The sequence below is a fragment of the Misgurnus anguillicaudatus genome, chromosome 10 (genome assembly GCF_027580225.2).
Source record: "Misgurnus anguillicaudatus chromosome 10, ASM2758022v2, whole genome shotgun sequence".
Classification (NCBI taxonomy): Eukaryota; Metazoa; Chordata; class Actinopteri; order Cypriniformes; family Cobitidae; genus Misgurnus; species Misgurnus anguillicaudatus.
Window position 1 is genome coordinate 1,049,447 of NC_073346.2, and position 17,235 is coordinate 1,066,681.

The following is a 17,235-nucleotide window of genomic DNA, read 5'->3' on the forward strand; positions in this document are numbered from 1 at the left end:
GCTCTTCGACAAGACGTTTATCAGAACAAATGCTTGAAGGAGAGACAATAGAGGAAGATGGCTCTGATGTTTTAGTGACTAGTTTACTGGAATGAGCACATTAAAAGTGCTCGATTTCACTTTGATGTCCACTCCACCACACCGCAGAGCACCCGGCACAAGCACAGAAGACCACTAAACTCACTGCCAGACAGTTTAAGCAGTTAGGGAAGACAAATAATGAATTCAAGACGTGTTTTATGAACGCCAGATGCACATGATCAATCTTTTGAAACAAAGATTGTTTGTTAACTTTGGCAAAGATTGGCATTGATAGTGCAAAAATGTTATATAAGGAATCTTCATATAGCAATTTATTATTGGATCATAAAATCATTGATGCTGCCAAGGAGATCCACGGTATCTGGAGAGAGCTACTGTATCGATTAGCAGTCCTTTTCATCTCAGTGGTATTTACTTTACACATGACCTCTCAAAAGTTTACATACTGCATGCTCATTGCTTCTTAAGACAGTCACCTGAGCTGTACGTGCCTTGTGTTTAACCACTTTGGAGCCGCAGAAAAATGTTGCCCCGTGAATGCCTTTTACTAACTAGACTGACAATGAGGATCAAAGGCAGCAGACAATACATAACGGTATAGACTCCAAGAGCTTTCATTCATGAATTCAGTGCTTCTAAGAACCTACTTCAATAATACAAATATAGGGCTGTTCATTTTATACAATTATTTTGTTATGGGGGAAAATAACACATTAAAATTTGTAACAAATTTAACCCAATCAAACAAGTCCTACATAGTCACAAAAGTTGATCATTAAACATGCTTTCAGGCCTTATTAATTGAAATATTTCAAAACAGATCTCAATGCAGTGCTCACATTGTTTGTGTGCCTGCGTGCGCAAGACTGCGTATAAAGTCATTTGCATCTCAAGGCCTCAGACAGCGCACAAATGCTACCTGAGCACTGACGTCGAAAATGTGAGTGGGTTGGGTTCCAAGAAAAAAAATCATTTACTGTAGTAGATGCCATTTTCTTGTATTCTGGTGCCTTTTAATTAAACAATTCCTTTAATAGTCTGCTATATAGTAGATTTGAGGAAGCAGCAGTGTGGAAATCAAAGCTGTAGATGAAACGCGAGACAGTTGAATTTTTAAGGCATTTCTCAATTGTAATGGATTTCATTGATGACGCTCTGATAAGTGAACAGAAATACAGGTATGCGCTAAATTAATGAAAAAGTGAGTGGGTCCAATATAACGTGTCTTAAAAAGTGTTTCTTTAACATAACATAAAAAACATCTTTTTTTACAGTAAGTGTATGCAGTATTATTTTACATTTGATTTGATTACTTTATTCAATTTCTGTAGCTAAAACTACAGAATGACCTGAAAAAACATGAAAAGCACTGTTTTTTCTCCATTGACATGCCAATATTTATGCGATTAAGTGCAATTAATTAGATTAAATATTTTAATCTTTTGACAGTCATAATATATACCGTGGTGTTAATAAAAGTGTTATAATAGAGTTTATTTCCTTATTTCAAATGTATTACAAAAACATCACACATTCAATTTCAAAACATTAACAAAATTGATCAAGTCTGTCAAGTCTCTTCTTTTAAAGGAAAGCAAAGAAAATGAATATTATGCTGTTAAAAGAGCAGTGTCAACATTTTTCTCTGTAGACACTTCTTCAGAAATTTCTTAAGATTTTACTTCACTTTAAACTATTGGATTACTAATATTTAGTTGCATAACTCTTATTGATAACTGCTGCACATCTGTGTGAAATCGAGTCAACTGACTTCTGGCATAGAAACAGATATTTCAGAACAGGATCTTTAGGATTTGCTTCAGAAACTGCATTTTTACAAGTACAAGTTTTCAATGGGGTTGAGATCAGGGGTTTGAGCTGCCACTCCATCACCTTAATCCTTTCTGTCTGGAATCAAGATTCAGTCCTCTTGCATGTGTGTTTGGGGTTGTTGTCTTGTTGAAACGTCCAATTTAAGGGTAAATAGGCCCAACACATTAGTATGAAAAACCACGTTTAACTGTACTGTGTTTAAGGTGTACTGTGACTTGAATTCATTACCTGGGGGTCACCTGAAGTTTTATCGATAACCACTAGACGTCAAAAGAACAATTTTACTCTCATCAGGCCACAAAATGTTACACCACGTTTCTTTGGGCCAGTTGATGTGATTCTGCACGTGACTTTATTTCAACACTGGTGCTTTATGGGGCTTCTTGCAAATAGCTTAGCTTAAATTAGACGTCTTCTGACTAGATCATCTTTGATTTTTCTAGAGGTGATGAAAGTCTGAATCTTTGAATCTGTTTTAACAGTAGTTGCTTGTTTTCTTCCATCTTCTTGCTATTTTAAAGCATTTGAGGTCATTTCAGCTGAGCATCCTAAATTTTTCTTTATCTCTTTATATATATTTTCTCCACATAAATACATTTTTTATCAAATTGTGTTGTTTCTCTGAGAAAGGGCGGAACGGTCCATTTTACTTCATTCCTTAGAAAAAATGGCTCCGTAATTAAGAAAGAGAATAAGCAAATGTATGCTCATTTTTATTATAAATATCTGCTGCTGAATTTCTAATTAAACTTCACACTGCTATTATACTTTCAGTAAATGAGTCAGAATAATACTCAGAACAAGTGTGGATATCATTACCAATTCTACCAGCTCTATTGTTTTTCTATTACACTAGCACATCTGTAGGTAAATCATTTTCAGTGCTTTGTGTGTGTGTGTGTGTGTATATATATATGTTAGGGCTGGGAAAAGATTAATCGCATACAAAATAAAGTGATTTTTGTGTGTGCAGTGTGTAATTATTATGTACATATAAATACACACACATTCATGTATGTATTTAAGAAACATTTACATGTGTATATATATTTATTTATATTTTTATATATTCTATATTATACATACATTTTAAATAAAAAGATCTGACATGAATATATGTATGTGTGTGTGGTTAAATATACACAATAATTACACACACATATATTATGGAAAAAACTTTTATTTTGTATGCGATTAATCGAGATTAATCTTTTCCCAGCCCTAATATATATGCAATTTTATGTAGCTTGCAAACAATCTTACTAGAATAACACACTTATACAAGATTAATCAATAGAGAAGCAGGCTCTTGGTCACATAATGGTGTAGTTACAATACAATCAATTGTAGCTACACCATTGAATTGTACGTATACTGCATATAGAGTAACAATACTCTGGCAATTTAGTTTGAAATGTTAAAGGGGGGGTCCTAAAGCCATTTCATGCACATAACAAAGTGTCAAAAAAGCGGTTGGACGTATGATGGAGTATTTCTGTGCCGTATGCACTTCACCTTGGTTTGTACAATATTCTTTTTCGAACATGAAAGAAACATACGTAACAATCTTGCTTTATTTCTTTTATGGGCAATTTCATTACAGGATGTATAGAAATCAACGTCACCAAAGAAGTGTGTTGTTGTTTGTGAGAAATTTAAACTTTCCAATTAACCCAGTATTATGGAAACAATGAATGTAGTTTGTTTATTCGGGGCAGCAGCAGTCTGTGTGTACATGTGTGTTTGTTTAAAGCTGGATTTTGTTAAAATGGGGCAGTCCCAACTTTAAGTAAACTGCATCAAATGTCTGTGTTTTGTTGCGTAAGTGAATATAACGTAAACGACATGAACATGTAGTGAATCATTAGTTATGCAGAGATAGTGGGATAATGTTTTGTGTGTGTTACTTGCCCGATGCTCAGGTTTTTTCGGAAAGAATCGGTACAGTTCATCTGTCTTTTATAAATCTGATAAAACTACATTTACATTTAGTCATTTAGCAGAAATGGGGCGGTCCCAACCTGAAACGAAAGACTCTTTGGATGAAGGATGTAATACTACTTTACTCGAGATTAACATGAGAGAAACAGAAAAGCGCGTGTTGTGTGAGCTTTAACAACTCCATTTACTACCTATATATAAAATAATAAAAATAATATACTACACAATATATACAATGCGGTGCACCATACAAATGGTCTCATGTCAATTATGAAAACACACAGCATAATGAACAGACAAAACATAGCTATAAAATGTTTGTTTTAATTAAATGCTTTCAAATTAATCGAACACAGACGAAAAAGCAATCATGGCATGAAAATGAAAGAAAAAGTACAGCCGAAACATGCTGTTATCCTTTAACCTGTCATTAGAAGTGTGAAGAAGTCATTTAATAGAAAATACAATGCTATTTGAACTCTCAGATGTTTGTTTCGGGAAGAGTCTGCCCTGAAGTCGCCTGTTAGTGGCGTAAGCTCTGTGGTTTTACCCCCCATTCGGTCTGTCTGGGATAAAACACTCACTGATTCCTCTAAACGAATAATCACTCTCAGCTGTGTTTCGTCTGGAGTCCCCACATCCCCCTTAACACAGACAGCCAGTCAGCCTACAGGTTGTAAATATATGGTCAAAACATACTCGAAGCTTCATTTGTATGCAACAGTGTGATGTGTAACATGAGATCATTCAAAGACCATTTTTGAGCTCTAAATGAAGAAAAGCTTCTCTTTACGCAGATGGACAAGAATACCCAAAACAAATTGAAACCTCTTCTGAAGGTAAATCCTGACCTTAACGCTGACTGGAAAAGAGACATTTACTCCCTCAATGACTAATCAGACTGTGGCAATTTCCCCCCATGTATGTCAGAATCGGACACACTGATACATCAGATCATGTACGTGACGTCATGCTTGCTACGGCTGAAATCCCATTACTGGGTTTAGTTTTATGACAGAATTTCTTCTTACTTTTGACATCTAACTCTTGACAGCTTCCATAAGCCTTGTTTATAATCAAACTATATCATCAAAGAAAGAGTGAAGGGAGTACAGTCACGTTAGGCAAGGTTGCGCAAACATATCCATGGAAGAATTTCAAGGCAGCAAACACACAAGACGCCCATCTTAGAGCTTTAAATCATATATAATAAACTAATTTGGATTCTGTTGTTAAGATGACCACTGCTCCATAAGGCCACTGCAGGGGTGAGGATGAGAATATAGGAAGGCCAGGAACGCCATAAGACCACCTCTGAAGATCTTACATCCAGAATTCTCAATCACTGTTCAAACCAATTGTCTGGAATCAGTCGCTTGGTACTGGGATGACACTGATATGGAGGAAGTTGTCCGGATGGCTCAAATGTTCGCTCAGCCACTGAATGGGCGTCTCCAGCAAGGGTTCAATGCCATGAATCATAACCTGGTATCTCTTTGGCTCATCTAGAGTGGGATTGAGAAAAAAGACGTGGTTGGTGATCACAAATTGTAATTTACAGTTCAAGTGCATTGTGCTTAAATGTTTTATAATAAATTGTTTCATGGAAGGTTACTGCTGGGGCTGCACAGCACACATAATCGAATACTGAGTATATAAATGCCATATCAATCATGACAAACATGATCATAATGAGGGGCATTTTTTTTATAGTGGAACACAAATGATATATGCCATTTTATGCAATCCTTTATGAGAAAATGCTAAACAAATTCTAACAAATTCAAACAATTTAAACATTAAACAAAGGAATGCAGACAAAAAAACTCTGTACACAACAGGCTTATCAATAATATTCAGGTTAAGTGAGTGGACAGCTCAGTATATTGAGGCAATGTTAAGATGACCAAAACCACTGCTTTGCTATTTTAGGATTCCTACCATCACCACTTGTTTTTTGTCAATAGCACGTCCATGTGCAGAAAATTACAGTCAGTCGTTGGCTGTGAAAAAATAAAGCATAAAATATATGTAGGATAACCATAGAAATAAATTAAAAAGAATAAAGAATGGTGTAAAAAACGTTTAGGTTCCCAAAATCGTCAGATGTCCTGGGGTTATTGTGCATTCCAGTTGGGGTACCAAAATGTATCCCTGCCCTGCCCGTTGTGCTATCTTAGGAAGAAAAATATTTTTGAATGCTTTTGCTTTGTCTTAAAGATTTGGTTGAGTAATTATGGTGTATGTAATTGCGGCATCAGGTATGAAAATTGTGTTTGAATGTGCGCTAACTTTTACTTTCCATTCCCGATCGCTCAAACTGTACAGGGAGCAGCGGTACTGATTTGTCTGATGCTCTGGATCATCTTGTCGGTCATTACTATCCTCACCTAAAAGGTTAAGCTTAAACGTGATATACAGTGGCAAGAAAAAGTATGTGAACCCCTAGGAATGAACTGGTTTTCTGCAGTGATTTGCCTTGGAGTGTTGTCTGATCCTCATCTAGGTCACGACAATAAACAAACACGATGTGCATAAGCTCACAAGACATAAATAATTCTAGTTTCTTGTGTCTTTTTTGGAAACACCCATTAAACATTCACAGCGCTGGAGGAAAATGTAAGTGAGCCCATCGACTAATTACTTTATTGAAAGCTTTTTTGTCAGAAACTGGCAAACTGGAGTCCAATTAATAAAATGAGTTTAAATGTGTGGTTTAGTGCAACTTTGAGTGATATTAAGACACATTTTAAGATTGCTGTCCTTAAGAAGCATCAGCTCTTCTGAACCATGCTCTTATAAAGATATCTGATCAAGAGATGTTGCACTCCATAAGGCTGAAAAGGGATACAAAACAATCTCAAAATGTTTAGATTAGGGGTGTCAACAATAATCGATTCGGCAATGCATGGCAATGCGCGCATGCACGATTCAGCATCGATGCAGCAAAGTGCCATAATCGATTATGTCACTGTTTATTTTCTGGCCACGAGTAGATAATAAAGTTGTGAAGTTTTAATCACTTCCGGGGGCATAACAACAACAATCAAGATGGCTGAGGTGGAGAGAGATAACCGTGATAGACAGGTAAATAAAAACGCACCCTTTTCCATGGAAAGTGGACATATGGGCACATTTCGGATTCTATGAAGTTAATGGGAAACTAGACAAGACTTATTCTCATCTCAGGTATATAATTGTCATTGTCTTAAAGATGCTCAGCTTCCGTTTTTGTTGAGAATAGTTGCTCTTGACTTTACTACTTGACTGATTAAAAATTTGCCTTGTTGTGTACAGTAGAATTCTGATGCATCGCAATGCATCGTAGAATCGAATTGAATCGTTACCTGGTGAATCGTAATTGAATTGAATTGTGAGGGCAGTGCCAATGCACACCCCTAGTTTAGACCTCCATCAGTCTACACTTAGACAAACTGTCTATAAATGGAGACAGTTAAATACTGTAGCTACCCTTCCTAGAAGTGGGCGCACAGTCAAGATGACACCTAAGACACCATGCAGAATACTCTATGAAGTAAAGAAGAACCCACGAGTAACAGCTAAAGTCTTGAAGACATCATTGGAACGGGCACACAGCTCTGTTCCTGAGTCTACCATACGCAGGTCTTTGGACAGGCACCGTGTCTATGACAGTACACCATGGAGGAAGCCGCTGCTCTCCCGAAAAACATTGCTGTGAGCCTGAAGTTTGCAAAAGAGCACCTTGGCAAACCCCAGTGCTACTGGGAAAATATTTTATGGATTGTTGAAACAAAAGTTGAATTTTTGGGGGAAAATGTTATGGCGCAAAATGGGCACAGCCTACCAACATCGTAACATCATCCCAACAGTGAAGTATGGTGGAGGGAACATCATGATTTGGGCTTGCTTTGCTGCCTCATGGCCTGGACCACTTGCCATCATCAAGGGTAAATGAATTATCCTACAGGATAATGTCAGGGTGGCTGTCCACCAGTTGAAGCTCAGTAGAAGTTAGTTGATGCAACAGGACAATGACCTTAAGCATTGTAGTAAATCCACTACAGACTGGCTTAAGAAAAACAAAATGTGCCATTTGGAGTGGCCTAGCCAAGCCCAGACCTTAACCTGTGGAATGACCTCAAGAGAGCGGTTCACGCCAGACATCCTACAAATGTGTCTGAGTTAAGGCGGTTTTGTAAAGAGTAATGAGCAAAAATTGCTTCTGAACGATGCGCAGGTCTGATTCAGAACTACTGAAAGCGCTTGCTTGAAGTATTTGCTGCCAAATGAGGCTCAACAAGCTGTTAAATCTAAGGGTTCACTTACATTTTCCTACAGCACTATGAATGTTCAATGGGGGTTCTCAAAAAAGACACAAGAAACCAGAACTACCCGCGTGTTGTCACCCCACGCACCTTGTGTTTGTCCATTGCCGTGACCCAGACGAGGACCAGACTACATTCCACGGCAAATCACAGCAGAAAACCAGTTTATTCCTAGGGGTTCACATACTTTTTCTTGCCACTGTAGATTGCAGCATGGGTAGTGAAGAGAATTTTGAAATTGCTGACAGTTATTTAAATGTAAATCCACAAAAAAAAAACAAAGACAGAGAACTGGAGACAGAAGGAGCAAGCGTAGGTAGCGCAACTGCACATTTGCTGAGGGATATGCAAGGTCAGTACTGCCACCCCTCAAAATTTTCAAACTTAGTTTTTACCCACACAAATTGTATTAGTGACAGTAAATGTTAAAAAATACAATAGTTACGTTAACATTACTAAGCCTTAACACAAACACGTACATTTTCTGGTTTGTCTTCCTTACATAATATATTCTGTAATGTGCAGACTATACAGTGGTAGGAAAAGCATGTGAGCCCTTTGGAATTACTTTCTTTTCAAAATTAACTGGTATTATTATCATTAACAAATGTCATTATTTCATTAATGTCTAACACAATGTGCTTAAGCTAACAAAACACAGACAATCATAATCTTTCATGTCTTTGCTGAACACATCCCATTTAACATTAACAGTTATGTGGAAAAGTAAGTGAACTTTTAACTGTTTGCATGTTGTTGCTCAAGCACATTGTGGCACTGTTGCGTTAGAACTAGTTGTTCAGTAAAGACATGAACGTTTTATAATTGTGTATTGTTATCTTAAGCACATTGTGTTTTGTCTACTTGAGACTTTTATGAAGTTCAGATGACATTTTATAACAAATGAATGCAGACAAACCAACAATTCAAAATCTTATGCTCCTACCCATTACTTTGCTTGCTTTACCATTGTCTATAATCTCTTTGTTTTTACCTTCATCTTCATGGCTGAGTAAATGCACTATTAACTTACTTAGTGTTATACATGCTACGAGGTTAACTTTCAGTATGAATCTACTGTACTTGCATGTATAGCCTATTATAAAACCAAGGTATTCAAACAGGCAGCCTGTTGCACTTTACCTTTTGGGCTGTCAAAATATTCTAGTTAAAATCACCCTGACCAGTACTGAAGAAATGACAAAAATTTGCGAGTGTGTCAATCACGTTAACTGATGTTAAATGTATAAAATAATTTTCATTCATGAGTCAAATTTAAATTGTCAACGTGACGGTTTGGGAGACTGGCAAACAGGCAAATCATCTCAATTCATTTGTGAAAACAATTAAAATGAATACAACTAAAATAATGTTATTTTAATTATTGTTCATTCTTCTCATTTCATACAATTGCATTTGTATCAGGCTCAGTTGTTCAGCAAACTGAGGTGTGATGCGCACAGAGGCTGTGTGGGCAGGTGGGGCAATGCCCCACCAAAATATTTATTCATTTGAAAAGATAAAACTCAATAATCTTAAATCGATCTCAAATCTAAACGCTAACTTGTAAATGTGTCTAATATTTTTTAACAAATATTGTGTTTCTAGACTATCTTAAGTCGTAAGTGAAATGAAAATATGTTTGGAAATTGAGCACACAGCGCGGTTGGCTACTGCATGTAATGATGAGGCTGAGAGGGGCAGAGGCTGCCTTTGCTCAACAGCAAGTGATCCCTAACTGAGAGCCATATGGGCAGATTTGAGTCTGCCCCTCTAGTCTTTACGTTATGTGAACATAGTTCTGTATCATTGCACGTCAGTAAAGTGCATATCAGTCTGCGTGACAGGTTCAGCGTTAGTATGTGTTCAGGTTGTGAACATTGCAAGTGGTAATAAAATCAACCCATTTGTAATAGTTGTTACAGAATTTGTTTGAAAGATTGTTAGTTAATGAGAAAATGGACATCAAACAACTTTGCACTGTCAAGCCAGATATAAAAATTAGGAAACAGCCAAACGACCATAGGTAAGTAATTCGAGAAAAGTCTGGTTATACTAAACTCCCATGTGAGTATCTGTCCATGTAGGGAGTGAACAACACACAGCTTGAAACTCTCACTAACCATTAAACTATTTTAAGGTATCTGATATATATATATATTCTTTCAACCACCCAAACAAGATGCATTGTGGGATAGTTTTTAAACAGTAGCGAAAGAGTTTTCATGTATGCAGATAACCTGTTAGCTACTCTTCGTTTATTAGCATAAGCCATTAGAATAAAGCATTTTTAAAATCATGACTTTTGACTGGTTTTAGTAATCACACCATATTTTGACAGTTGCTAAATAGAAATTTCAGCTCTTTGTTTCTTATAAAATGTTTGAAGTTATTTACTATTAATTGCATATACTATATTTATTTGAAAAGAAATGCATACGGCATGAAGACTTTACATTTAGACATTTACATTTAACAGACGCTTTTGCAGCAATGTGTCATAGAGACAATAGTACAAAACGTGCTTAAAACAAAATAGTTTTCACTATTTCAAAACAATACCTGTTACAACGTCTCCCCCGTGACAGACTCTGCACAGTTTAGGGAGTACGAGGATAAGGCCCATGAAAAAAATCCTTCCAATCAGATCAAATGTGGTAAAATCCCATAAAACATTTCATGAGAGGCTCTATTGTTGGAGAAAACGCAGCACAATTAATGCTATTATTAACCACTTTGTCATCTGCTAACAGCAAATTCAGCAAGTTCACACTCCGTAGCTAGTTACACATGATTGAAAATTAAAGGAAACGCTAAAGGCAGTGACATTACCCTGCTGACCCATGGAGGTTAAATGGTTAATGCAGTTGGAGGGAATGAGCTTCGGTCTGACAGCAAGTGATGATACAAACATCAGCATGTGCTCTGGCTGACCTTCTTATAATCCTAAAATACATCAAAACCTACTGGATCGTTCACACCAAAAAAGAAACAACCTGTATGTTTTCACCTCTTCAAGTATTTCCCAATTTTTATGAACGTCAAAGAAATTCCCAGTAAAGCATATGAACATCACCGCACGCACACACACACACACACACAATTAATCACGTCCATTCAACTTACTCCATTTATCATGACTCGGAGCAGTTGTAGCTCAGGGCTGAAGAAGTTGAGGAAAAAGATAATGTGGGCGCAGGAAGGAATTTCTCATAATAATGCATTCTTTTGTTTATTAAAGGAGTGGTTAAAAAGGCATGACCTCAGCTTTCCCTCTGCACTCTGTCAGCTCAATTATCTTCCAATTCAACTACATGTATTATTCATGTAGTTAGTAATGGCAAAAAACCCTTCATTTTTGAAACAAGCACCTTTTAATATGGTTATGAAACTACCAAGCCTTAAAGATTTTCTTGAAACCCTTTTCTTGCATAAGACTTGGGTAAATATTGAGTAATATTAAAATAAGAGAAGTGATCAACGTTATATCTGTTGTGGCATCTTCTTTCTGGCCACTGTACGTTTGTCTGTATGTGCTGTGTTTATGTTGCTGTTAAAGGACTTTTTCATTCCTTTTTTTAAATTGGCTATAAAATATTACAAAAGCTCTAAAGGGTTATTTTCAACACATGGTTGGGTCAAAAAGGGACAAACCTAAATGCGAGATTAAATTAAGCAAGAAAATGTTCATATTTGACCCAACCATGTGTTGAAGCATTTTGGGTTGAAACAACCTAGCACAAGTTCATTTATTACCCAATTGTTGGGTTTGTCCCGTTTTGACCCAACGCTAGATTGAAAACAAAGAGTACACTTACAAATAACAGAGGAAAATCAAATCTAAATGAAAACACTTTACAAGAAACAAAACCTGTGCATGCCCTTTAGAAATTTCTATTTCAGTTAAAAAAAGTCTGATTAGTCTTTGATTCATACAACTAAAAAGTAAAACCCACGCCTACTCATCACCTCCCACAAATACCGAGAAGAACATAGAACTGGTGAATGCACTGGAAGGGGGCTAATATGACTAAACACACTATTTCAATCTGAACACAATTACACACACTGTGAACTCTCATTTTGTTTTAACCCAAATAAGTACACTTAACTTAAACGCAGAAACATTTCCTCCATTACTTAAGTGTTTTAGTTTCATTACATGATTTCGCTCATTCAACAAGAAATGTTGAGTTGAATCAAATTGTTTTAGCTTATTTAAATATCTAGATTTTAACATTTTACCCATCACGCATTGCATAAATTAACTGCTACATAAATTATGCATAAATTATGACTTTTGTTTTGGTGTGTGCTTTCCTTATTTATACTACTGCAGTTGTGTTTGTTAACATTGTTGCTTATTATTTTTGTAGTAAAGTCAAGAGCTCATCTTTTCACAAGTTTCATTAAACTATGTAAAATAAAATTTGTGAAATAAAGTTTCTCATGTTGTTAACTAACCATTTCTAGAACAGAAAATGTTTGAGTAATCTAACAAGAATACATTACTGAAGACATTTTACATTTAGTGAACAAAAAATTTCAATTGTTTGTTCACCATTTTTAAAGTTGACAATTTTAGGGCAGCGGATTACCCTATTTTTTTTTTTTAAAGTTGAATCAACTTGTCAGGGCTTACAGTGCATACTTAAATTAAAAATACATCAACAATATAAAAAGAAATCTGTTCAAAAAGCCCCTAACTTTCTGCAGGGCACAGATAGAAAGATGAATGAACAACATCTGAGTTAAACAAAAAGTCTAAGACAGGACTATGCAGTTACACTACTACACATTGACACCAGCACTCAGGAATTATGTGCCGAACAGGAGGAGGAAAAGGTTCCTTCATGTTGTGCGTGTGTGTGTAGAGTTGGTTAGGGTGTACGGTGGGAGCGTCCCCAGCATCACTCTCAGAATTATGCAAGGGAAATTCAATCAACAAACTTGTACAGTAGTTGTACAGAACTCTCCTTCTTGTTCAGTTATGACAGATGCCCACAGAAAAGCCATTATATGGGTGGGTCTAAAGTTAGTGTATTCATTTACTAATTTATGTTAGATGATTATTAATATGTTAAATTAAGCATCTTTTATAAACATGCCTTAGAAAGTTTTTTTACTGGTGTGCCTCTTGAGAAATAAATGGTCCTGGCATATTTTAAGATCTGTCAGTGCAAGTAATTTTCTGTTGAGACAGCTCAAACATGTGCCTTAGTCTAGGACTAGCCTTAAGCATTGTCTGTTAAACCGCGTGATAGACTTACAGCTGTGAGCACTTAAGAAAATTTGAGAGAACAGATATTGTCAATAAACTGGATAGTTCTCTCAGTGTTGAATTGCAAATCAGTTAGTTAAGATGGTTTCTATCTTTTTGAATTACGGTAAAATAACAGATGCCCAAAATGACACCAACCAAAGAGCACTGGATAACTTTAATTTAGTTTTGTCTAGTGTGTAATCAAAAAACTCACGGTTCAGATCACATTAAGGTTTTTAAGGCACAGATCGAATCATTTTTCGGATCAGCATAAAAAGGGGTGGGAAAAATCGAATAACAAATAAATAAATTACAAACATTTATAAAAAAGAACAAAGTTGCACATTAAGTAGGGTCTAAAATTGGCATTAGAAATCGAATGAATAATAACTTTATTGTATAAATTAAATATCATTATTTTTTAGAGCTACAGAAGTGATTTTCTCTTTGTCTTGGGTTGTTTGATCAACGTTAATGACAGAGATTTAAGTAGGTTAATTGAGGTTACTGTCTCTTTAAGAGAAGCAAGGATCAGGGGCCCTTATTTATAAAAGTGCGACAAAGGAACTATACATTTTATCTAAGACCATTTCTGAAATGATTGTAAGTGTGATTCAGAGAAAAGGAGCGTACGCACCAAAACTTATGTACGCCTCTTTTCCAGATGTGCGGTTTATAAATCAGAAATGATCTTGGAATTGTGCGCAGCAGAATGCTTTTAGAATTCCGCCTTGTAAGCGCCCCTAATCTAATTCATAAAAATGAATAGCATGTAAATAACCAATTTTCAAAGGCCAAATTCTCTGACTGCTACAATGGCGAGTGGTCAAAAAAAATCTTTGTTATCATTTGCTTAAGTTTTAAATATTTCTAAATTCTAAGTTAACATGAAAACATTATTGACATCACTCGAGTTAAGGCGATTATTGGTGGACATTTAAATTCAAGGGTTTCATTTAAGTATATTTTTACATGTAAACGTAATATTTGTGTCTTAAAGGCGGAGTCCACGATGTTTTAAAGACAATGTTGATATTTGAAATCACCTAAACAAACACGTCCCTACCCCAATAGAATCTGGACCTTCTGTTGATAGACCCGACCCACACATACGCAACCCGGCAAGGATGTCGGTTAGTAGACACGCTCCTTACTGCTGATTGGCTATAAGTGTGTTTTGGTAGTCGGCCCGTCTCCTTTTCCAAAGCGTTTTTCAAACATCGTGGACTCCGCCTTTAAAAGTTTTGTTTCAGTTTGCCATGCATGCCTCCTGGACGGTGCACTAAAAATAATATATTTTTCGACTTTAAAATTCAAAGATCATATCCTAAACTGTCGGAATATATTCCATATGGATTCATTTGGATTGAAATCGATGCATGGCACCTTTTAATTACTGAATTCTATCGTTTTTACTTTCACTAAATAAAGCACTATTTTAAACCTTTATTTTGAATTATATTTTGAAAAGATGACAAACTAGAAAATAGTTTCCTGAACCTATGGACACCTTTTTGCATCGGAATAGCCCTACATTTCAAAATAGGCCATCATATTTCGTTTAAAATCTATTCTAAACCTTGTTAAATTATTTAAGAGTAGTAGGCCTTCTCTATAGGCCATCCACAATTCATTCTTGTTCAATTTCTGTGTGCATCATTATTGCATGCACACGTTTTTTTACGTTTCCGTTCAGAATAAAAACAAACAGTTAAGCAGTTTAGTAAAAGCAGTTTACATGTTTCATCCTTGTTGCATTAGTTCACTAAGATAATTCTGAACAGATTTCTGTAGTTCAAACAACTCTGAATTGTAGTTGAGAACATCACAGCACACTATCAAACATTGTCGGGTTTAATTTGGGCTCGGGCTCATAATTACAGTTAATGTGTCAGGCCAGGCCGGACTCGGACAAAACGTGCAAGGCTTCGGTAGAGTCGCCTTGGTTTTTTAAGCCCGAATACAGATGATGACTTGAAAACAGCATTTTGGCGCTGTAAAAGTTCTGAATATGCCTACCAGCAATACTGTAATATGCGTACGCCAAATGGGAACCTGATATGGAGGTAAGTACTTTTACACGTCAAAGACGTCTTTTATGAATCTGAGCCTTAAAGCGGATTTGAGAGTATCCACGGTCTAAGATAAAATATGTGCATAAAAACGCTTTATAAATGAAGGCCCTGGTTACTGCCTCTACTCTATACATACACTTCAGACATAAACAAATGTTTTAATTAGAAAAAGAAAACTGATATTTCGAGATCATTTTGTTTTTATGTGTCCTGTCAAGAACAGAAAGATTTTATGTTCGCTCGCTTTTTGAAATTTATTTCTCTGTGAAGGAGGGCAAATTTCAAACTGTGCCTTAGGAAGATGTAGTAGCATAAACAGTCGCTCCACATAAAGTGAAAATTATGTTGCGTTTTAGTGCTCTTTTGCTAAATTTATTTTAATCAACTATGAGACACAGCACAACTCTCACTCAAGTTTACACATCAAGGGTTCTGATCTTTGAAGGGCATAGGGATAATCACGTCTGATTGGAGTTGGACCAGACACATTCCAACCGCATGTGTGCTTAAAGTTAACTGCTCACTTTAGCACCTTTTTGTGGTAAAATTATTTATAATCACTTGAGTGTTTACATTTGCAAGCCTTTAAAACACGTGCAAATAATAACTTTCCCCATTTAAGTTTGCCAAATTGCTGCCCAGATACAGCTTCAAGTCAATTTTTGTGACCTTGTGGTCAAGTTAAATAAAAATAAAAATACTAGACAATATTTGAACATAACCAAATGAACGGATAAAAACATGTACCCTTAACAAGACTTAAAACACAAGGAATAAAAAAGTTATAGATAAAAATGAAATCAGAAACAGGTTTTGTAGGACATGACTCAAATTAAATTGTTGATTCTACTTCTTTACGTGACAGAGTTACAAGGCCTAGCTAAAGTCAGGACTAAAGGGCGATTTATAGTCGTGCGTAGGTCCTACGCCGTAGCTACCTCACAAAATTTTTAACAGCGCGTCAGATCTACGCGAACCGCAAGCGCTGTGATTGGTCCACCAGAACCCCTCCCGTCAGGTAAAAGAAACTGCGTCATAGGTATTTCCGTTTGTGACGGTGAAAACAAAGATGAGCCAAGTTGAGGAGTGATTTAACTCAAACTACATCAACCTACGCACGACTATAACGAGCCCTTAAGGTCTTCGTAAAAATTCAGTTGAGACAGCTCAAGCCTTGCTTCAGCCTCGTCTGTGAAACCATGGGTAAATGATTGCAGAATCCTCAGACATAAAGCTGCAATCCATTTTTGGTTAAAATGGGGGGTTTAATGGTATTTCTTGCATTCTGACTTATTAACACAGTTTAAGAGTTGGTTTCCTCATGCTAAACATAGGCAAGGTGTCAAAAAAGCCGAAGGCACTTCGCCAGGGTTCGTAAGTTTCTGAGCGTTTTTTTCCGAACATGGGTACATCTTACGTATATCACTTCTTTTATGGGCACTTCCCCTGGAAAAGCATGCCCACATGTTAATCAGCGGAAAAGCGAGAAACAAGGACCGTAAAAGTCACAGGCCTCACTTCAAGCGATAGCTTTGTTTTAAATCAAGACTCAACAATGGCACAAAAGAAGAAGTGTCATTTTGGATTTAAGGAGAAGTAAGTCAGTATTTTGGAAACAATGGATATAGTTTGTTTCTCCAGGGTAGCAGCGGAGTGTGTTTGTCGTGCTGAGGTCTATAACATAAAATTAAAGGTCTATTCAGTAGTGAGTTCTATTTAAACAGATAGAAGAAACAGAAATGCAGTCAATATCTATGTCAAGTATTTTGAAAGA

General features: G+C 36.3%; 1 protein-coding gene across 2 annotated transcripts in view; it reads right to left on the minus strand.

Annotated features, from left to right (window-relative positions):
* Window positions 1-4,120: 4,120 nt before the first annotated feature.
* Window positions 4,121-17,235, minus strand: part of atg5 (ATG5 autophagy related 5 homolog (S. cerevisiae)) — a 30,405-nt gene continuing 17,290 nt past the window's right edge. Inside the window, exon 7 of one of the 2 annotated variants that reach the window (XM_073871766.1) lies at window positions 4,121-5,321. In XM_073871766.1, coding sequence (XP_073727867.1) covers window positions 5,295-5,321 — 27 coding nt within the window. In that variant the 3' untranslated portion in view covers window positions 4,121-5,294. The remainder of the gene's footprint in view (window positions 5,322-17,235) is intronic. The other variant, XM_073871765.1, reaches the window with a different exon arrangement.